The 23,200-nt window shown below is 43.4% G+C and overlaps 2 protein-coding genes across 3 annotated transcripts in view; one reads left to right on the forward strand and one right to left on the reverse strand.

Annotated features, from left to right (window-relative positions):
* Positions 1-1,411: 1,411 nt before the first annotated feature.
* On the forward strand, positions 1,412-10,869 carry LOC130116361 (rho GTPase-activating protein 22-like). Its single transcript, XM_056284278.1, has 8 exons — positions 1,412-1,505; positions 2,628-2,835; positions 3,570-3,702; positions 4,046-4,119; positions 5,373-5,494; positions 5,842-6,127; positions 7,499-8,452; positions 8,593-10,869. Exons 1-8 carry the CDS (start codon positions 1,412-1,414, stop codon positions 8,828-8,830), a joined length of 2,109 nt encoding a protein of 702 aa, XP_056140253.1. The 3' UTR covers positions 8,831-10,869.
* Positions 10,870-13,345: 2,476 nt separating this feature from the next.
* The window catches only part of LOC130116783 (putative monooxygenase p33MONOX), a 31,041-nt gene continuing 21,186 nt past the window's right edge, over positions 13,346-23,200 (reverse strand). For both annotated transcript variants that reach the window (XM_056284833.1, XM_056284832.1), the window contains exon 9: positions 13,346-13,881. In XM_056284833.1, the coding sequence (XP_056140808.1) occupies positions 13,667-13,881 (215 nt within the window). In that variant the 3' untranslated portion in view covers positions 13,346-13,666. The remainder of the gene's footprint in view (positions 13,882-23,200) is intronic.

The following is a 23,200-nucleotide window of genomic DNA, read 5'->3' on the forward strand; positions in this document are numbered from 1 at the left end:
GATAGGAGAAAGAGAGAAGGCATGGAGGGATAGTAGAAAAAGACAGGAAGGTGGAAAGTGTGTGTGTGTGTGTGTGTGTGTGTGGAGAGAGAGAGAGAGAGAGAGAGAGAGAGAGAGAGCGAGAGAGAGAGAGAGAGAGAGAGAGAGAGAGAGAGAGAGAGAGAGAGAGAGAGAGAGAGAGAGAGAGAGAGAGAGAGAGAGAGAGAGAGAGCGAGAGAGGACAGATGGTCAGATAAGAGAAAGAGCAGTCTTTCACAAAGCTGCCTCTTGTAGTTCCTGACTCTGGAATGTTGGAATTTTATCAACAAGCAGAGAGAGAGAGAGAGAGAGAGAGAGAGCGAAGGAGAGAGAGGAATAACAGGCTTATCTATCTATCTTTAAGGAAGAGAGGAGCAGGGAGGACAAAGTGTGAGGACATTGAAAGGGAAGCGAGAGGTGAGGAAGAGGAGAAGAGAGGAGGGAACAAGGAGTGGGGGAGAGGAAGAAGGAGGAGAGAAGTAAGAATGCCATTATGCCAGTATAGAGTTTACTACACCCCAGCAGAGGTAACACACACACACACACACACACACACACACAGTCTCCTACCAGCCTGCCTGTCACACACCATTGCAGTTGAGTGCTAATCTCTCAACCAGGAGAGAGAGAGAGAGACAGACAGACAGACAGACAGAGCAACAGGAATAGAGAGACAGCGATAGAGAGACAGGGATAGAGAGACAGAAATAGAGAGACATAGACAGAGATAGAGTGACAGAGAGAAAGAGCAAGAGAGACAGACAGACAGACAGAAGCAGAACTGGCAGGTGAACACTCTCGTTAGTTGCTTTTTACCAAGCTTAACAGACATGGACTCGTTCGTTTATCTGATGTTAAGAAAAAAGAAAACTGCCACCTTTCTACAAGAGAAACTGAAAAGGATGGACATCTTTTGAAGAAAAAATTTGCGTCCTGGTGAGAGCTGAGAGCCTACAAACCAGCTATTTTAAAAGGACCTCCGACTCTCCAGTACAGAGAACATTTTAAGATCTGCCCTCCAATCAGTCTGGGTGTCTCTTTACAATGTTCACTCATGTAAAACTCAAAACTGACACGCTGGCCTCAAACAGCTGCTAGTTTATGGGAATTGTGTCTGTCAGTGTATCTCAGCAGAGTGTGTGTCAGTGTATCTCAGCAGAGTGAGTGTCAGTGTATCTCAGCAGTGTGTGTCAGTGTATCTCAGCAGAGTGTGTGTCAGTGTATCTCAGCAGAGTGAGTGTCAGTGTATCTCAGCAGTGTGTGTCAGTGTATCTCAGCAGAGTGTGTGTCAGTGTATCTCAGCAGAGTGAGTGTCGGTGTATCTCAGCAGAGTGAGTGCTGTGAGGAGCTCTGCTTTGGGCCCTCACTGAAAGGCGTTGACAGGACATAGATGATGAGGGAGGGTAAAGAGGCAGCGAGCAGGACAGGGAGTCACCTGTCTCACTCTGCCTATAGGAAGCTCAAGAGAGCTCTCAGCTTCAGACCGCGTGAGTAGACACACACACACACACACACACACACACACACACACACACACACACACACACACACACACATTCAGGCTTCAGACTCACTATCTTCAGGAGTTTTCTGTTGTGCCTCTTTCTCTCTTTCTCCTTTGTATGAGCTTTAGGCTAGATGTATATGGGCAATCATGACCCCTGGAAGTGATAAGGATCGCAATATAGTAGAAAATCACTATGGATGGGAGTCTGGGTAGCATGGCGGTCTACTCCATTGTCTACCAACATGGGGATTGGTGGCTCGAATCCCTGTGTTACCTCTGGCTTAGTTGGGTGTCCCTAGAGACACAATTGACTGTGTCTGCAGGTGGGAAGCCAGATGTGGGTATGTGTCCTGGTCGCTGCACTAGCACCTCCTGTGGTCGGTCGGGGCGCCTGTTTAGGGGGGAGGGGGAACTGGGGGGAATAGCGTGATTCTCCCATGTACTACGTCCCCCTGGTGAAACATGTCACTGTCAGGTGAAAAGAAGTGGCTGGCGGCTCCACATGTATCGGAGGAGGCATGTGGTAGTCTGCAGCCCTCCCCGGATTGGCAGAGTGGGTGGAGCAGCGACTGGGACGGCTCGGAAGAGTGAGGTAATTGGCCAAAGATTCAATTGGGTAGAAAAAGGGGGAAAAATGACTATGGATAACATTGGAGGAACTCCAAGTAGTGACTGACATATGAAAGCCAATACTATCATTTATAGTACAAACCATAAATTATAAATGTGCATGGTCTCAAAATATAGTTTCAAAGTTGAAGCTTTTGTGGATTTTGGGTTAGTTGGGCCAGTAACAAGTAATCGGTAACAGCTATAGGCAACCATGGCAGAATGAGGTTATTCATGTGAACGTTAGATGACCTTTGCCCCTATACCTTCCTGCATTGTAAATTTTTTTTTGGATCAGTCACGTCACACTTTCTTGACTGATTACATCAGTATTACATGGCCTGTCTTCAAGTCTGACAACAGTAAAAAAGAATATTTTCTTTACATTGTCCTCACTAAGGAAATATGGCCGACATACAACGTTGTTGAATTTTCCTTTGACGCCTGACAATCGTTCTGTAACAGATCTCTTCTTGGCCTCCCCTCCGTCCAGGTGTGTTTGGTCAGCGTTTAGAGGAGACGGTGCTGTACGAGCAGCGTTATGGGATGCGTTTGGTACCTCTGGTAGTGGAACAGTGCGTGGCCTTCATCCAGGAGCGAGGCCTGCATGAGGTGGGCCTGTTCCGGCAGTCTGGACAAGCCACCGTTGTCAAAGAGCTGCAGCAAGCCTTCGATGCTGGGGAGAGGCCCTCTTTTGACAGGTAGTTGGGATGAAGTATGCACGTGTGTGTGTGTGTGTGTGTGCGTGTGTGTGTGTGTGTGTGTGCTGAGTAGTTTTCTCATATGAACTCCATACACACACAAATTCGTTCTCTGATTTCACTCTCTCCCTCAAAAATACACGATGTTTCCTCTCTTTCATTTGTATCTGTTCTCTTGTTTAAAAAAAAACTGAGTCAAGGGGGCGTCCGGGTGGCCTGGCAGCCGTTGCCTGCCAGCATGGGGATCACCGGTTCGAATCCCTATTTTGCCTCCAGCTTGGTCAGGCATCCCTATAGACACGATTGGCCATGTCTGCAGGTGGGAAGCTGGATGTGGGTATGTGTCCTAGTTTCTGCACTAGCGCCTCCTCTGGTTGGTCGGGGCGCCTGTTCCGGGTGAGGGGGAACTGGGGGGAATAGCGTGATCCTCCCACGTGCTACGTCCCCCCTGGCGAAACTCCTCACTGTCAGGTGAAAAGAAGTGGCTGGTGACTCCACATATATCGGAGGAGGCATGTGGCAGTCTGCAGCCCTCCCCGGGTCAGCAGACGGGGTGGAGCAGCGACCGGAATTGCTCAGAAAATAGAGTAAATGGCCAAGTATGATCGGGGAGAAAAAGGGGACCCCCCCCCCAAAGAAAACAAAAAACAAATCGAATCTTTTCTTTAACACCTGCGTTTGGGAGAGGGCCTGCAAAGATAAATTTGACTCGCTATGTGTGTTTTGCTCTCCAGTGGCACAGACGTCCACACTGTGGCCTCCCTCCTGAAGCTTTACCTCCGTCTGCTCCCAGAGCCACTGGTGCCTTACAGCAGGTACCAAGACTTCTTCATCTGTGGCAAGACGTTGTCCTCCGACAGGCCACAGGTAACCCCATAATGCTGCAAATGCTGAGGGGTTCTTCAAGGGAAACTGCCAACTAAGACTTGTTCTCTCATAATAAACAAGGAGAAGAGATGGGGACAGGACTGCTATTGAACATGTCAAAATATGTGAATACATCCTCTCCACGCCTCTCTCCTGGGACCCAAACCATTAACAAAAATTAAACCAATTAACACATATCGGCGCAGCTACTATGTTGAACTTTGAATTCCAAGTGATTAGATTAATTTCACTACACCTGTGGTCCTCTCCTCTCCATTTCCCTATTTTTACCCCTTGTCGTCTCTCCTCCCTGCCTCCTCTATCCCTCCTTTCTCCATCACAGGGTTTGTTGGAGTTGAAGAGACTTCTGCATGAACTTCCAGTAGCAAATTTCAACCTGCTCAGCTACATCTCCAAGTGAGTTCACAGACAACTCACTTCTCTCTCTCTCTCTCTCTCTCTCTCTCTCTCTCTCTCTCTCTCTCTCTCTCACTCCCTCCCTCCATCTTCTAAGCATTACAATGGTCATTATGACCATTTTGGATTTTCAAAGTTTAATACTTGTAAAAAAAAGAAAGAAAAAAAAGACAGACCTGCCACTCCCCGAATTCTCATAAAATTGCAAATATTTGCATTTAAAATTAGTTTTTGATCAATTTCACATACATTCACACACACACACACACACACACACACACATGCACACACAAACACACACACACACACACACAAAGTTATGATAAGATCTACCTAAAACAACCATGAGCGGTTAAAATGGCCGCTCATAATTTGTGCGTGATCGTGCGCGTCATGTCACTATTTATGACGTGTTTTGGTCGCATAATATCCTTCACGAAGTTCATTGCTCTGTCCTAGAAAAAACAAAAAACAAAAAACTAGCGCTCCAGTGGAGAGAACTAGTCTAAATTTGATTTTTGATTATTGCCAAATTAATTTCTTAACAGACGAACTAACATATGTAATGCATTAATATCACATTTGGGTATTTATCTTGACAGATCATAGAGTTTAAAAACAGTGGTGGTCAAAATGATCGTGCATGGTCGTTCTAGTAATTTTTAAGTTCCGGTCATTGTTTGGGACTGTTTCAATATTTATTTTCAGCCCTCTATTCACATTTAAAGTTTTATAGGCCTTGTTCGTTTGTTAGATTAGCAATATGTGTTTTCCATTTTGTTTTTCAGGTAATATTTTCACTTTTTCAATTTTGCTATTCAAGTTCGACCATGTCTCTCTGAAGTTTAAATTGTTTAAAAATAGTATTATAGTTGTTGAAATGTTAATTTTGGTATCAGTCATTTCCTAACAGACATACCAACATATGCAATAAATTAATATCTCAATTGGGTATTTATCTTGACAGAATATAGAGTATAAAAACAGGTGGTCATTTTGACCGCCCATGGTCGTTTTAGGTAGGAGTGAAATCGCGGTCGTTCTAGGACCTACAGGCCACCTTAACATTTCTATCTGTCTTTCAATCTTGTTCTGTTTGTCTGGCTCTGTCTGGCTCTTCTTTTGATGTCATTTGCATAATATTTGTGTTTGCAAATACCACAAGTCTTCACTGGTTTTCTGTGTGTGTGTGTGTGTGTGTGTGTGTGTGTGTGTGTGTGTGTGTGTGTGTGTGTGTGTGTGTGTGTGTGTAGGTTTCTGAATGAGGTCCAGAGCCATTCCAGCAGTAATAAGATGAGTTGTCAGAACTTAGCGACTGTGTTTGGACCAAACATCCTCAGAGCCAAAGCTGAAGATCCACACAGCATTATTGGAGGTAACAAATTACATACATAGACAGACAGATAGCTAGCTAGCTAGCTAGGGCTTAGGAAGGAAGGCCTGCCTAAGAAGCAGTCTCACTAAACCACTCATCTTTGTGATCATTTATTGAAATAGCTTTTTACAGATTTTTATACAAATGATTTCGGCTTGGGGTTTTTCTTTATTTTCTTCTGGCACACTGTTTACTGTTACACTGTTTAAAATTTACTTTATCTCACTATCTGTTTTCACATTATTAATGTGCTTACTGTAAACAATGAAAAAGCTCAGGGTTCTTTAATTGGAAAAACATTCCAAAAGGAGAGGGTGGATATTGTGTGTGTGTGTGTCTGTCCACAGGTGCAGCTGTGGTGCAGCTGCTGATGTTGGAGTTGATTAGAGAACATCAGCCTCTTTTCTCCAAAGTAGCTCTGCTCTGCTCCACCCACCCTCAGGGAGGTCTCCATGCATCACCAAATGCACCCAGACAGCATCAGTATCACCCAGCCGCCTGCTCCCGGCAGCTTTCTTTGCCTCTAATCACAGAGCGCCGGGGAAGAGGGGGGTCTGTTTCCAGTCACAGAGTCGCCGGACAGCCCCTCGACCAAGATCAACCAGCCCAGTCCAATAATGAACACCACAACAGGTTCAGGTGAAACCTTTGCCTATTTAGAGAGGGTTTACAGCACAAAAGGTTCAGTATTGGCCTAGCCTAGCTTCCCCTTCATACAATTTCAAAACCTGGGAACTGCCCTATGATTGAAGTCTTCTGATCAAGTCCAAACTATACCACATAGTTTTCTGTCATTGACCATTGGGAGTTGATGAATAAATACAACTATGGTTTTGGACCAACAACCACCAAATGGCTCCACAGGAGCAGTTGAAAGCGTCTCTATATTTTGCTTTCTAAAGTTGATGGGCCTCAAGTCAGGAACATTCCCTAAAAGCTGCTTTGAGAAGTTTTGGATTTTTGTCGACATTTTGCAAAAGTGGTATTTTTTGCACAAGAACAAATTGATTGTCACAGAAATTCACCATTTGGCAACTCATGCATGTGCTTTGAGGAGAAGAATGAGAGCTGTAGTGGTATTTTGAAAAAATATGTTTGTTTGATAGAAAGTGACGTTATGTATCTCTAACTGTGGTGGTGTGTCCCATCTGTGTGCCATAAGTCATTTACTCAGATTTTGCGGGGAATCCAACCCAGAGACGAGCATTTGGGATCTTTATATAGCAATATCTAATCTTCTAATTGATGGTCATGTTTGATCAAGTCCAGTACATAATAGGTGAAAAACTTGTAGTAGCTTTAGCTTCTCTTATATTTCTGTGGAATTCACCCTATTTAGAAGAGGATGAGGTTAAGAGGTTCTTAACCACTTAAGTTTGTTCTTACACATGTGCCTTGAATATTGAATGCCACTTTTTCCAAAATTTAATTAGCTGATTTTGAGTGTTGTTTGCAAAGCTAAAAACCCCCCCAAAACAAACAAACAAACAAACAAAACAAAACAACAACAAAAACAGCCTGGAGGGTTCTGAAAAGCTGATCTGGAGCAACGACAACACTGAGACATTCTGCAGAAATAAAGCTCTATAAAACAAATTTAAAAAAAAAACTTAAGGTTTTCATAAGGTGTCATTTGTTAAATAAATATGTAGGGGCTCAAGAGGAAACCAGTGAATGCCACAAGATTTGTCAAATAGTTAGGATTAGATTTGGATTAGATTTGTTAAATAGGATGCACTTTTTTATAAACAGATCTGTGTGTACAAGCAATTGTTGGACGAGACCTAATATCGTTTCCATGAAAGTTCAGCTTGTTTCTAAACTGTTATGGATACACTCATTGCCTTGAAACAAGTTAGTAAATGATTGTGTGTATGCGTAGCTTTTCTTCTTCACACTAAATATATGAGATTTAACTACTTATGGGTTTTAACCATGATCAAATGATTTTTTGAGATACACATCTTTGCACAACCTGAAGCATTTTGTCTTGGTTTTCCTTAGCTGTGTTTCCACTGCTGCCACTGTCAGCCAGAAGCAAACTCTTGGTCATCGGTATACATCTTCTCATCCAGAGAGCTACTTCTGCCCATTGCCCTCAACCAGCCACTCCCTCCCTCAGCATCACAATGACAAATGCAGCACAGTCCAACTGGACCAGCATTGCCAAAGTGGACAAGAGTCATACCCAGTTCCAAACTTGAAAGCTGAAGCCCCCACATCCACCCCTCAAGAGGAACAGCTGCTGCCTGACATCTCCAAGTGCAGATCAATGCTTCTTGACTGGACAGACGCACAGCCTGACTTAGGAGAGGTGGGGCCTTGTTACTGGAGCTCTAGTTTAAGGAGGGCTATGCAGCAAGAGGGTGTTGTACCGGGCACAGCAAGTGGGGAGAGCAGTGAGGCCAAGGACGACAGCACAATGTCTGTTTATGACAACCTGGACAGTGCCTCCCCCAACAACAGGATAGTGGAAGTGACTGATGGCCATATTGAATCCACTGGGGAGGGCATGAGGACTGAGGAGGCAGTACAGACCACTGACTCCTCCTCTTCCTGGTCCTCCTGTGAGATACTCCCATTAGACGAGAGCAGCTGCCGGGAAGATTGCATCGTGGGAGGGAGTAGTTCTGTCATGTCACAAAAGTTTTCCTCCAACCAGGGATCCAAAGACGACAATGATGAGGATGATGGTGAAGATGACAACAGCAAGGATGAGAGTGATGATGAAGATGAAATGAACCACCATAACTCCCCGGCCTCCGGTTCAGCTTCCTGTTCTGTCCCCAGTGATGCTCCTCTTAGCACAGGCAGCTCAGAGGTTTTCCTCCCTTCTGGACCTTTAGAGCTTCAGGAGCTGCAGCCTCAGCCAGAGCCCCAAGATGTTCACGCTTTACTGGCTGAGCTCCAGGAGCAGATAACCAAGCAGAGGGCTGAGTACCAGGCCAGGATCAAAAGGTGAGATGTAAGCATAAGGGGGGGGGGGGGGACTATATATGCAAGAATCAAATATTTGTTTAAAAAAGAAGAGTGCAGACCTGGATGTATAAAAAAAATGCTGTGTTGACGTGTGTTTATATCCATTCTCTGTCCTACAGGTTGGAAGAGTGTAACAAAGTCCTCCAAGAGCAGGTGGTGGTACTGAGTGCTAGTTTGGAGCAGCAGAAACGCTGGCATAGTGTGGCCGAGATCAAGATGCGCAACGTCGAGCGAGCCCGGGTTGCCGCAGACCGCCGCAATGCCACTCTACAGAGAGAGATGGAACAGTTCTTCAAGATGTTTGGAGAGATCAGCGGAGAAGAGAAGAAAGGAGGGCGCATTGTACAGAGCTTTTAATTAAAGATTAAGGGGATAGAGGGATAATGGAGGACGGGTGAACACACACGAGAAGCAATAGCTGAGCTGAGACAAAATATTTTCAAGGCTTTCAAGAAGGCCTGAGATTTTACCCAATATGTAAAGCAAACTAACATGGGATTTCCCACATCTGAATTCCACTAGCTGGAAGTTTCTCTAGAAAGGGTCCATACCTGAGAGCTATGAGATGCAGAATTTATTCAAGCTGCGGAAGTTAGTGTATTTTAGCAGCCACTTGCAAGGCTCCCTCCACTGTCTCTATAGAAGACATTAAATGAAAGTAGAACAAGTTCAACTTTTTTGAATAGCAGTGGGTATGTGGCACTGAACCCTGAAGTTTGCCTTTTATTCGCTTCACTTTTCCTCTTGGGCCTAGTTGCAAATTTGGGCAAGAAGTTCCTGCCAGGAAGCCTGCATGTCCTTATCTTGTTGGATTAGTCAGTTAAAACAACCTGTGGTATTTACATTTTACCCTGTGTTGGACTGATTTTCAGAATTTACATTTAGGGTTTGACAGCATTTGTAGAGGGGTTTTCATGCTGAATGGACATTTCTCCATATGTGGCAAAAAGATAAAGGTCTCATCTGAAGGTTATATACCCTTGGTGTTCTTCAGCAACCCAAGCAGTATCCTTTATCATTCCTGTATAACAAAGATGTGGCGTAGCTTTAAGTAACAGAATGTCAATGTATATGTAACAAAGAAATGGACACATATGGGAAACGTATACGATCAGTTGTCTTACCATAGATCTGAGAAATGGAGGGACTTGTGGGAAATGATAGTCTGAAAAAATATGCCCATATTAACACTTGCAAAATGTACTTTTAGAGATGTTCATATATCAGGTGACATTAATCTGACCTACCTGAAGATGCTTTCACTTGAGCCAAAAGATGTAGGTTTTGAGCAAATTACTTGTTGGGAACTGAAAAGACAGCAGAAAAATCTGAGGAATATGAAGCAGGTTTTAGGTTGGGCGACACTGCCATGATGGAAGTGAGTTAAGGTTAGCTGGAATGGAAGTGACTAGCAAAGGGCACTGTACGTCACTTTCCTTCCCTCTTGAATGCCAGAGATCTTCAGCACTGTGGCAGACGTAAACATCACGCTACCCCCTTTAAGAAGATATGGCCTCTTTGCTTTAAGCCTTTCGAATATCATCCAGTTCCCTCCTAAGGAACAATAGTTATCTAATCATCTTACATGCCTTATGTTTTGTCTGTTAGTCCATATGCATTATGCATGATGTTATGGTAAAAATGACTACCTTGTCCAAGATTATTTAATCTTTACCCAGTTTTATTTAGCTTAGTCAAAGATAAATTCTGTCAAATTATCCAACAGCACCTGTACTTTTTTTTCTAAATATTATAAATTTTGCTTGAATTGTGCCAACCAGAGCACCATCAGAAAACAGTGATAAACCAACATATTAAATACAGACACAAAGTTGCTTACCTTTGGCTAATTTTTCATTTAAAGTGTCTTGAGACAAATTCCATCATCATGAGTAAAGGAATTTCAAGAGATCCAGCAAAATTATTGCTGCTCTGTTAAATGTTTTTGACTAATCCCCTTAAAATGAGCTTGATGAGCATGGGGAAAAGACAAAATCAGTTGCCAAGCTCATCTTTTTGTGCAGTGCAGTGTCTCAAAGTATAACTAAATAGTATGACTACATTCAATGGATATTAGTTAAGACATTTGTGAGATTATTAAATAACATAATTTGATGGATTCCAAATTTTTTCACATTAAACAGACCAGTGCTCTAAATGCACTCTGCTGGATTTTCTTTCTCGTTTGAAAATAATTAAGCATGATTCAATGTCGGACAAGATTGTTTTACAGATGGATGATGAAAGATTTAGGTCATTTTGTGGTCATACAAAGGAAAAAACTGCCACGGATAAACAGATATGTGGTAACTGGTACTCCATGACACTAAGGAGAGCTGCCCTTAACAGACCAACATATCGTCTTTTCTGAAAGAGATAACGCAAAAAAAAAAAAAAAAAAAAAGAAAAAAAAAAGAAGGTAAAACCTTTTGAATTTCCCAGTAATTTAGATTCTTACATCCAAAAAACAGAGGCAATTAATAGTGTCTTTTGAAATCAGAATCTATAATTTATTTTCAAATTTTACAACACTTTTGACGGGAAAACGTGTAGTGACAGTCAGTAAGCCAGCCAGCCAGCCAATCAGTCATATACATAGAGTAAATCTTTTCAAGCCAACCTATAGAAAACTTAATAACAGTTTGCATACTTCAGTCAATGAGCCATGAGATCATATTTAGACTTAAACACAAAAAATAAAAACGCTTTCCTTCATAGACTATTGCTATCTCTATTAGGAAACACCACCCTGCCCTTTTCATTCAATGCGAAGTGAGATAAAATCTTCCTTAGAAAACTCTGTAGTTCATCCCTTTGACTGAGGAAAAGAGCAATTTACTGGCATCTCCTTCATTTAATTACAAACATCCACTGTGATGATGGGGTTCACAAATGACATCAAGATAAGACTGTACATGACCTCTGCATGCTCTCAATTCCTCATCTCCTTGAAGAGAAACAATTTCTGTGATACACTAGCTCACTACTTAGTGTACCTAACAGAGTATAGAGCACTACCTCAACTAACAGAGGAACTGCACAGGGATGACTTCACATCAAACCAGTGACATTTTGGATACTGGCCAAAAGTACAACAATGAGAGGTCAATTCTGAGCTGTAATTCCTCCAATTGCTCTTTCAGTCCTCTAGCGCAGACTGTGTCCTCTTCACGACCAACAGGAAAAATAAGATTTCATTTTCTGCCATCCATGTTAACATTTTGCTTCTTTCTGGCTACAAGAAATGGAATCTGTGTTTCCTATTTATGAATTTGTGTTTATCCCTGTTAAAAGTTAGATGATGAACCCATACTGGTCTCCCTGAACTAGGACCCCTACTGATGACATGTGACTCAGAAGGGGGTCGCTGTTAATCTAGACTGAATATAGAGATGGGCTCTGGAAGTCATTTAACACTATGAGACAGTAGTCTACTACTTCTGTGTTTTTCACATCTTTTTCTATTGAGTCTTTCATTGAGTGTTTGTTCAGCTTGGCACCTTATTTACTGTCATTCACAAGGGAACAACACTTTTTGCTACAATGAACAGCGAAGAAACATTTGTGCAGTCAACAGAGAACAAATAAACAACTGCAACTCTCAAGCAAGCAGGAACCAGAGGACTTTCCAAAACTGCAAGAGAAAACCTTTTACTTTTTTCTCTGTATAGCAGCGGAAATTAACTCCAGCGATGATCTGTGGTTCACTTTGTGTCCAACACAATGAAAAGAACTACATCTGATTTGTTCATCCAAAAGTTAAGGTCTCCCAACCTGCTTAAGGAATTGCACTTTTAAGGAAACATTAAAGGTTTCCTTAATAGGTTAGAAGATATCAGAACATTTTGGAAAGAGAAAATGCCAGCCACTGCCAAAATTTCTGTTTAGACATTTTGATTTGTTTCATTCAAAATTAAGACAGTTCCAGCAGAGATGGGTCTGAACCACCATTTAGCTCTGTTTCCATGGATGAACTGGATGCATGGGCCACTCTCACTTGTACCACTTTGCATCCCCAATTTAACTACAACAACAATTTACCCGAAGGGACACAGAGTAACAGTAACCAAATGGTTGCTGAGCTGAGCTGCGTTGCTTGACATCAACTTGCACCAGATATTTCTGTGGTCTAAAATCACAACATGGGATGTAGTGCTGCCTTCACATGTGGTGAAGAGAGAATATGAATTTGATTGATTGTTTTACCCTCACAGGGAGAAGACAAGGATGATGGCAGAGAAAAGATGCAGTTTCAGAACCACATAATAGACAAACAGACAATCTAGTTAGTGGAATGATTAAGGAGATGGGGTTGGTTAATCAAAAACATCCAGACATGAAAATTTTGTTCAAAAAGCACAAAAAACCCCAAAAAACATCCATTCTCTTTTCTCACCATGGCTGACAGAGGTGAAGTATAGCGAATCTATGGATAGAGAAGGAGCAGATCACTGGTTGCTTTTTACATTGTATTTTAACTGCCGCCCCAAATAGCTAGGATTGGGCCAGCTTTCCTCAAAAGGAAACAGTCGTTTTAAACATCATCTCTAAATATTTGTTCAAAGGACAATAGTCCATTAACAGCCATAACACTAAGCAGTCAAATGTCACTGAAGTTGTCTACCAGTAACATCACTGGAGGACAATTCATGAATGTGAAAACTTACTTCCTGGTTTGCTGATAAGCTGCATTTTATAAATAAATGTGAATAACAATGTTACACACAGCTGTGTAACGTAGCATTTTTACTTGCATTTTCACACTTATGGATTGTCCGCCTGTGACAATTTCGACGGCGTTTCCAAGACACACAGAAGACTGCTCAGTGTTATGGCTGCTAATGGAGTGTTATTCCTCCAATATAGTGTTGAATATATATATATATATATATATATATATATATATATATACACACACACATATACATATATATAGATATGTACACACACACACACACACACACACACACACACACACACACACACACAGATCCTGAAAATACTGACTGTTTCCTTTTAGACAGGGAAAAAGCTGAATTCTTAATTCGGCGTTAGCCAACTTAAGAATGCACCTTAGTTAGCCAAATGGCAAAGTGATTCTGCAATGGGATCAATGCAGTGTTTGAAACGGAATGACACTGAAATTGGTAGGAGGTTGCTTGGGGAATGCTGCCCAGAGAGGTAAGGTCGTTTCTAGAAGCCGGACGGAGTGAGAATGTTCATGTCTCGATGTTTAAGCTTGTGTTGCCCCGGCCCCTTCCGCTGTCCCTCCACTGTGGGGATCTCCATCTTGGGTGGGGCTACCTTCTGTGTGGCACTGTCATCGGCCAATCGTGAGGCCTGGGCCTTCATCACCTCCATGGGGGTGGGCTTCTGGGCACCACGATAAGCCTGCAGTGCAAAGCCAGCTGTAGAGGAGCAATTAAGCAGCATTTTGTTAATGTTAGACAGAATTAGAACACTCAAGCCGAGTGTTCAAACACTGAAATCTATCTTACATTTTTCAGAACCATAAACTGTTAAAATTGAACAATTTAACATTCTAAAATCTAAAAACAATCATTAAAGTGTTAAAGTGCAACTACCCCCCCAGTCTGAGCCTAACTCTACCCCCTGAAAATGGGGGGAAGAGGGGAGGGGCGAGGCAGGAGCATGGGCAGTAGCTGGGGAGTTCCGCAAGAAGGGCCCAGTGCTTTGCTCGCCACTGCGCACCACCATACCCAGTCCGCTCCACCGGCCCGCCTTCCGACATGGCATCTGATACCACCCCACGAAGACAGCCCGACCACCGCAACACGGATGTGACACATATGGAAGCGAGCCCAGCAAGACGGGCCGCGACTTTCTGGCAGAGGACAGAAGTTGGCGACTGCTCCCCCAGCCGGTCCAACCCAGTTGTCCAATGGTGCTTCTACAGCAGTCAAAAGCACAAGTCTGAACAATTGCACCAAAATTAAAAATGATGAAATGATATGACTATAAATGTAGACATTCAAAAGGTTGGTAGTAAATGTAATAAAGGCACAAGGTTAGCAAGTGAACTACTGTGAAGTATGAGTCTTGTTCAGCATATACTTGAAAATAAACACTGTTCCACAGTGTCACACTCAAGGGCGGGGGCAGGGGAGGTGGGTCGCCCACCTTTGATTAGAGGGCGTTAACATTCTTCTTCTTTTTTTTTTTTGTGGATTTTTCTCCCCAATTGTATTGGCCAATTACCCCACTCTTCCGTGCCATCCCGGTCACTGCTCCACCCACTCTGCCAGTCAGGGGAGGGCCGCAGACTACCACATGCTTCCCCCGATACATGTGGAATCGCCAGCTGCTTCCTTTCACCTGACAGTGAGGAGTTTCGCCAGGGGGATGTAACACATGGGAAGCTCACACTATTCCCCAAGTACCCCTCCCCGAATAGGTGTCCTGACCGACCAGAGGAGGCGCTAGTGCAGCGACCAGGACACGTACCCATATTGGGCTTCCCACCTGCAGACACAGCCAATTGTTTCTGTAGGGACGCCCGACCAAGCCGGAGGTAACATGGGGATTTGAACCACCTTCCTCATGTTGGTAAGCAACGGAATAGACTGCCACACTACCTGGACGCCTCACACATTTTTTCTTTTAAATTTCATTATGTAGATAAGTCTCAACCGGTCAACTCTACGTCAGCATTGGCTTTGCAAGGTCCAGGGCTGATTTAAAACAGTAGATGGTGTGTTAAGCCATTTCCAACCCATGAAATGCCAATTTTTTATAAATTTGGTAAGAAATTTTAATATTAACACCAGCATTGATGTGTTTCATCACCGTACAGTCACATCATTCAGTTTACAGCTCAAAAACACATCTAAATGTTTAGTACCTCTTTAAGATTGATGACTACAGAAGAAACTGACAACACTCTGCTGCTGCCTTGCTGTCTGGCATGTGGGCAACATCTGATGGGCAAAGCCAATCCCACATACAGAGTAATAATATCTCATTTTCATCCAAATCCCTCATTTTGGGAATCTAATTTCTGTATGAAATCAAAGAAAGAAAGTCACTTTGTTTCGTCATTGTAGGTTAGAATGAAATTTGTTCTCTGCATGTAACCCATCCTATTGTATAAGAGCAGCGGGCTGCTGCAAAGCCCGGGGACCAACTCTAGTTCTTCTTTCCATTGCCTTGGTCAGGGGCACAGACAGGGATATTAACCCTAATATGCATGTCTTTTTGATGGTGGGGGGAAACCGGAGCACCTGAAGGAAACCAAGGCAGACATGGGGAGAACATGCAAACTCAACACAGAAAGGACCTGGGACAGCCTGGGGTTCGAACCCAGGACCTTTTTGCTGAGAAACAACAGTGCTAACCACTGGGCCACCATGCCGCCCAAAAAATACAGTGTTCCTTCTTCTCTGAACGAAGGATCCCACATTACTTTATTTATTTTTAGTGGCTTTTTGAATTTGCTCTTCTTTTATAGTTAACTATATGCAATTGCCCCTAGTTACACTCAGTATTAGCGATAATGTCACATATCTTTTCATTCAGATTTTGAGTTCCCCCTGGTGATCATTAGAGTGTATTCAACTTGATTTTATTGAGAATTCCATGTATTTATTTACCAGATATCTCTGTATCCATCTACCTTTATCTTCTGCCATTTATCTTGCTTCCACCCATCTACATAAGATTAAAATGCTACGCAGCCTCACAATGAAATGGCTCATCAGCATTAACCCTCAACTGGGGGAAATGCTATCGAAACGCTGAAAGTTATAAGGACTTGGTTAAATGAAACTATAATAAAAACACATAAAATAACATAACATGGCTAAGCATTAAACATTAACATTTAATACCTCTTAACACTGAAACATTTAAGGAAATGCCAAACTAACTTCTTACCTACCCAAAGTCATTTTGGAAAGTAACGTCTCCAAGTTAATGCAAAATCGTCATGACGAAGAAAATTTAACAATGGTTTGTTATTCGTCTAAGTTTACACAGTCTAAAAAACTATTTTACTTTTACCATGTGAACTGTTAGCATTACATTCCTTTCACTCACTGAAACAAAAACTAGACAGGAATCTGCTCAATGAACTTTGGTATAAAGACAAAATAGCTGGTTTTGAGTTCTGGCCAGTATTTACCTGCGGTTTGAAGGTCAATCTACCCCTCTTCAAACCAAACAGAAAAAAAATGCACCCCAACTTAGTTTTATAAATCCTCCTCCTGAATGAAAGCATTATTAAACACCTCATGCTTATCAAGGATGAAACGTCCCTTCTATTTGGAACAGAATAAGAATATACAATTCTGTTTGGAATAGAATTGGATACAGTCCTAAGCAACTTTTATCTTATGCTCAGACCAATTTGGAGAGTATTTACTGAGATATAATTGTGTTTACATGTTTGCATTTATCCCTCTGTATATGTCTGTATGTACACCGACCAGTCAAAACATTAAAACCACTGACAGGTAAGTGAATAACACTGATCATCTTGTTACATTGGCACCTGTCAAGCAGTGGGATATATCTTAGGTCCTGATCAGACAGAACACATTTTACCAGCCTGGGGAAGCTTTTTGTAATTGTTTTCAATGAGAGTGAAGCTTTTTGCTTGCTGCTTTTGCATTGCTGAGCGCCTCACGTTTTTCTGCTCTATGTGCCTCGTGTTTTTGCGAGAGTGCCCTGAATGCCTCAAGTTGAAAAAACTTCAACTCGGAGGGAAAAGCGCCCAACGTCAATTGCGTTTTCCCCCATTGTTCAGTCGAATGAATTGAGAGGCAGGCGTTCTGTGGTGGTGATGACAAGTTGCGACAACATGGTGGACAAACTAGTGGTGGCTGTTGCTAGATATCTGGAGCTATACGACTTTACCAACCGTAGTTACCATTATCTGAACAAAAAACTAACTAGGGAGTTAACTACTTTTAGCTAGCCTTAATAAAAAGTATAGATCTTGTAGAGACTAAGCCTACACTTAAAGCCTTTGAGGGGTTGCTAGACAGGCACCTAACTAACGCGCTTGTAGCCACTTTGCATTATGTGTGTCTATGAAATAAAGTTCAGACATGTTTAAGTTAAAATGTTATATTTATTACTCACCATGATGTTTCAGTCCATAATCTATAAAACGTCATACATCCATAAACAGTCCAATATTCCAAACTCACACTTATATGCCTGCCAGCCTAACGTGACCTGCAGCAGCAAAGCGGTCAAAAAACGGTGTGCTCCCCTCCGTCAAGCAACACTTGTCACCTGCATGAATGTTCCCACCTATATTGCTGTGAGCCCATAGTAATTAGAGTGACGCCTGTGGACCAATTAAGTGCTTACAAGATGAGACCAAATGGCTCCTACAGAACTCACTCCTCATTTATTGTCAGAGTGGAATTAAATTAATTGCCATGACAGTACCTAAGGCTCATTGATGTATGGGGGAGGCACGAGGGGGACCTACACAATATAGGCAGGTGGTTTTAATGTTTAGGCTGATGGGTGTGTATGTATACTGATGAGCCAAAACATAATGACCACATGGCTAATAGGCTGTTGGTCTTCCGTGTGCCACCAAAACAGCACCGACCCACCGAGGCATGGACTCTACAAGACCCCTGAAGGTGTGCTTTGGTATCTGCCACTTAAACATTAGCAGCAGATCCTTTAACTCCTGTAAGTTGCGAGGTGGGGCCTCCATGGGTTGGACTTGATTTTACTGCCCATCCCATAGATGCTCAATTGGATTGAGATTTGGAGAATTTGGAGGCCAGGGCAACACCTTGAACACTTCATCATGTTCCTCAAACCATTCCCGAACAATGTGTGCAGTGAGGCGCTGAAAGAGGCCACTGCCATCAGGGAATGCCATTGCCATGAAGGGGTGTATGTGGTTTGCAACGACGTTTAGGTAGGTAGCACGTGTCAAATTGACATCCAAATGAATGGCCGGACACACGGTTTCCCAGTGGAACATGGCCCAGAGCATCATACTCCCTCCACCGGCTTGTCGTTTTCCCACAGTGCATCCTGGTGCCATCACTTCCCCAGGTAAACAGCGCACACATACACAGCCATCCACTTGATATAAAAAGAAAACAGGACTCATTAGACAAGGTGACCTTCTTCCACTGCGCCAAGGTCCAGTTCCAATGCTCGCGTACCCATTATTGGTGTTTCCAACGGTAGACAGGGATCATCATGGGCACTCTGACCGGTCTGTGGCTTCACAGCAGGGTGTGATGCATTGTGTTGTGACACATTCCTCCTGTAACCATCATTAAAATTTTCTGTGGCTTGTGCCGCAGTACACGTTCTTACGGGTTAGACCAGACAAAATAGCCTTCATTGCACTCGCCCATCGATGAGCCTTGGGCGTTCAACACCCTGTCCCCAGTTTTTGGTTTGTCCCTCCTCAGACCATTGTCAGTAGGTACTCACCACTGCTGACCGGGAGCACCCCACAAGCCTTGCCGTTTCAAGAGATGCTCTGACCCAGTCATCTGGCCAAAATAATTTGGCATTTGTCAAAGTTGCTCAGGTCGTAACACTTACCCATTTCTCCTGCATCCAACACGTTTACTACGAGTACTGAATGTTCACTTGATCATCACCGCCTGGGTTGCTCGGGCGAGGGTGTCTGATGTTAAGACCCGAAACACCTGATGACCCCGGGTTCATTACTGACTATGTGTCCAGGTTGCACCACATGGTGTATCAAAGAACTACATCAGTATGGCGATGCCAGTGACTTCCAGGAAAAAGCTGGATGACAACCATGAATAGTGTAGTGACAACTGAAGAGACAGTGGACAGCTTGGCGATGGCAACCGGGTTAGGGAGGGTTAGCACCCCAAGATGCAGCGCTCCAGCTGGAGCACCCACAAATAAACTATGAAGAGAAATACCCCCAGGGGTGCCTGAGGGGGGGAGCACTCCAAATGGACAGACATACTGGTAATGACCCAAGCTAATGAGCAAATGACTGTGAGTGCTGTCTGAAGATGTGGCAAGGTCTGCAAAAACCCAAGAGGTCTAAAGGTCCACCAGACCAAGATGGGCTGCTTGAGGAAGGAATGCACAGTGCAAGTACCTGATAGAGCACCTGGTGAGATGGAGGAGGAGCTAGGCCTGGAGACACTCTGCAGTGCCCAGAACCTCCATGCACCACGGGATACACCCCAAAGTAGACCATCAGAACATCATCGGGTTTTGTTGCCTACTGCCAACAAAGAGTCTGAGTGGCGCCAGATCGACGAAGATGTGGATGCAGTCCTTGAAGCAACAGCCAAGGGTGGTGCAGACCAGAGGTTCCAAACAATGAGTACCTTAATAATGAGCATTGCTTTGGAGAGGTTCGGCATCGAGGAACAAAGGTCCACCAAGACTACAGCAAATTCAAACCAGCGGGAAGTTAAGATTACCCAACTTAGAGAAGAGCTGAGGACACTCAAGAGTTAGTACAGGGAGGCAAGCGAGGAAAAGCAGGCAGCCTTGTCAGAACGTCGAGGTATGGTAAGGGAAAAGCTAATCACCCTTCAGTGCGCTGAGTGGCACAGAAAGAGGGGCAAAGAAACCTGCGAGCGCAGTGCCTTTATTGCAAATTTATTTGGATTTACGAAGAAGCTGCTAGGGCAGAAACGCAATGGTCACCTGTCACGCCCTGAGGAAGATATCAACTGCCACAATAGGAACACCTACAGCAACAGTTTGAGGTAGCAAGACCTTGCTACCTCAATCTGAACCCAGCATCCTGTTCAACATCAACAAACCCCAACTGAAAGAGATCAAGGAGGTCAAGTTGGCCAGAACATCTTCAGCCCCAGACCTGAGTGGAGTGCCATACAAGGTTTTCAAAAGGTGCCCAAGGCTTCTGGAATGCCTTTGAAAGATCTACAGGGTGATATAGAGGTGGAGAAAAGTGTCACAGCAGTGGAAATATGCAGAAGGCATGTGGATTCCTAAGGAGGAGAACGCAAGTAACATTGAGCAATTTAGTACAATCTCACTCCTCAGTATGGAATGCAAGATCTTCTTCAAGATTGTTGAATCGCCTCACAGGATTTCTCCAGATGAATTCCTACATAGACACCTCAGTGCAGAAGGGAGGGGTCCCTGGTGTTCAGGATACATAAGAGCACACAGGCATGGCAACCCAACTGACCAAACTGATCAGAGAGGCACGAGAAAGCAGGGGAGAGCTGGCAGTACTGTGGCTGGACCTTGCTAATGCCTATGGATTGATCCCACAAAAGTTGGTAGAATTGGCCCTGATCAGACACCATGTCCCTGGGGAGATGTAAAACCTCATCCTCGACTAGTACAACAACTATTGGATGTTCTCTGAGAACTCGACATCAGCATAGCATCAGCTAGAAAAAGGTATCATCACTGGCTGCACGCAAAGGTGGAGGAAGCTCGCTACAGCAGAATGGTGTGTATGTGCAAGCAGGGGGCCTGGACCAAGTGGGAGTAAACAACTGACTGAAAGATCACCTGGGCAGAACTCTGGAAGGTGAAATCACATCAATTTAAGTTTTTTGGTCCAGTCAGTGCATGATCCTCCCGAGCCCTTCCAACCTGTTCAGCTGGGGCCTGGCAGACTCACCTGCTAAAAGGGGATCCTTGGAGCACATCCTGAGCTGCTGTCCAAAGGCCTTTGGGAGAGGGGTGGTATTATTGGCGCCATGACCAAGTTCTGAGGGCAGCAGCAGACACTATCTGCACTGGGATCAGGTACAGCAAGCAGCAATACCCAACAAAATGCACCATCGCCTTTGCTTGAGCAGGGGAGAAGCCCCAGCCAAAGGTCCAGGGTGGACTGCCCGCAACAGCAGGGGACTGTCAGTTCCTGGTCAAGCTAAGGAGACAACTGAGGTTCCCAGACACCATCACAGCTACCACACTCAGGCCACACATGGTCCTGATTTCGGTGGCAACCAAGCAAGTGGTTTTGCTAGAGCTAACTGTCCCCTGGGAAAATTGGATGGAGAAGGCACAAGAAAGGAAGAGAGCCAGGTAGCTGTGTGTCAGAGTAATGGGTGGAAGACCCACTGTGAGCCGGTTGAAGTGGGCTGCAGGGGCTTTGCAGGCCAGTCTCTACACCAGGTCCTGGGACTCTTAGGGATTTGTGGCCTGCAAAGAAGAAGAGCCATTAGGGATGTCTTGGAAGCCACTGAAAAGGCTTCTGGTTGGTACTGGTTGAAGAGGGATGACACGTGGTGTAATGCACTACCTGGACACCAGTCGGAGCTTGATCAACCCCGGCTGGGTCACTCGGGTGAGGGTGTCTGATGTTAAGACCCGAAATACCTGATAACCCCAAGTTCATTACTGACAATGTGTCCAGGTTGCACCACATGATGTATTAAAGAACTAGGCTATAACTTGATGAGGTATGAGTTTTCTTTTAGCAGAGAAAAGCAGGATGACTTTAGTAAACACTAATAATAATGAAAACATTTTTATATCAATAAAAGTAATATTCTTCTTGAGGTATTCTTCTTAAGTTAGTTCACTTGTTCAAAAGCCTCTGACATTGTCACATATTCAAAAGGTAATAAAGTTCAAGTAAAAAACAAAACAGTGCAATCTTATGCAGACATGCTCTCCAGAAACCCATTATTGTAACCCAAAGTTTCTCTGTAACACCCACATTTTTTGCAAGGAACACCAGCAGCACAAATTAAAGAAAAACATAGTAAAATTGACTAGACTGAAAATCAAACGAAGTAAAGGTAGGTCACTCAAAAATGAATATCTGCCAGACTATTTCAAGACACCCCCCCCCCGACACACACACACTCTACAGAAATCCATTATCGTAAGCTAAAGTTTCTTTGTAACATCCACATTTTTTGCAAGGAACACTAGCAGCACAAATTCAAGAAAAAAATAGTAAAACTAACTACACTGAAATTCTAAGGAATTAAAGGTAGGTCACTCAAAAATGAATATCTTTCACATACTATCCCCCCCCCCCCCATACATGTCAACAGTCCTTACGTCTGGTTCTCTTTTCTTGGCTAGCAGCAGAGAACAGCAGAGTGACTATAGCCAATATTAAAAATAAGTAAAACTTTTTTTTGCATTAAATGAAAATATTCTTCTTGAGGTAGTGTACTTGGGTAAAATCAGTATAATCTTATGCATTTTAAAGCAACAAACAAGTAAAAAAAAAAATCAAATGTGGGTTGAAGGTGGTAAGTTTTGCCGTGCACTGGGTAATCAATATAGTCAGGTAGATGTAAACAAAAAGAAAAATGATTCGTGGTCAAACATAGGGCAATGAAGAGGTTAAATCACTTATCAAAATATGGCCTGACAATCATGTCACAAATGCTTATGGAAACACAAAAACACAATGATTTTATAAATCATGTAAATTATTTAAAATGTTTGAAAGGGGGGTTCTGTCGTGCGGTACATCAATGTTGGATATAAGTCAAGAAGCTTCATCAACAACATATATTTTGTCGGAAAACCAGGAAGTGATTTGTTGAGTTTACCTCGGATTTTCTGTCCAAAAGACAAGCAACCCACTTGATTGCAAGGTATTTGTTTACAGTGTTTGGTTTGCCTAATAAAAGTCCAGTGTGAACGCTAACCGAACCAAATGAAAAATGCAACAATCAACTTCACCCCTGAATTGGACCGAGTCTACTGAACTACAGGTGTGAAAGTGCCCTGAAACTGCTCTCTGAGATTGCTCAAGCCTGATATAGCTCTTAC

This window comes from Lampris incognitus, chromosome 8, assembly GCF_029633865.1.
Source record: "Lampris incognitus isolate fLamInc1 chromosome 8, fLamInc1.hap2, whole genome shotgun sequence".
In the NCBI taxonomy this organism is placed as follows: Eukaryota; Metazoa; Chordata; class Actinopteri; order Lampriformes; family Lampridae; genus Lampris; species Lampris incognitus.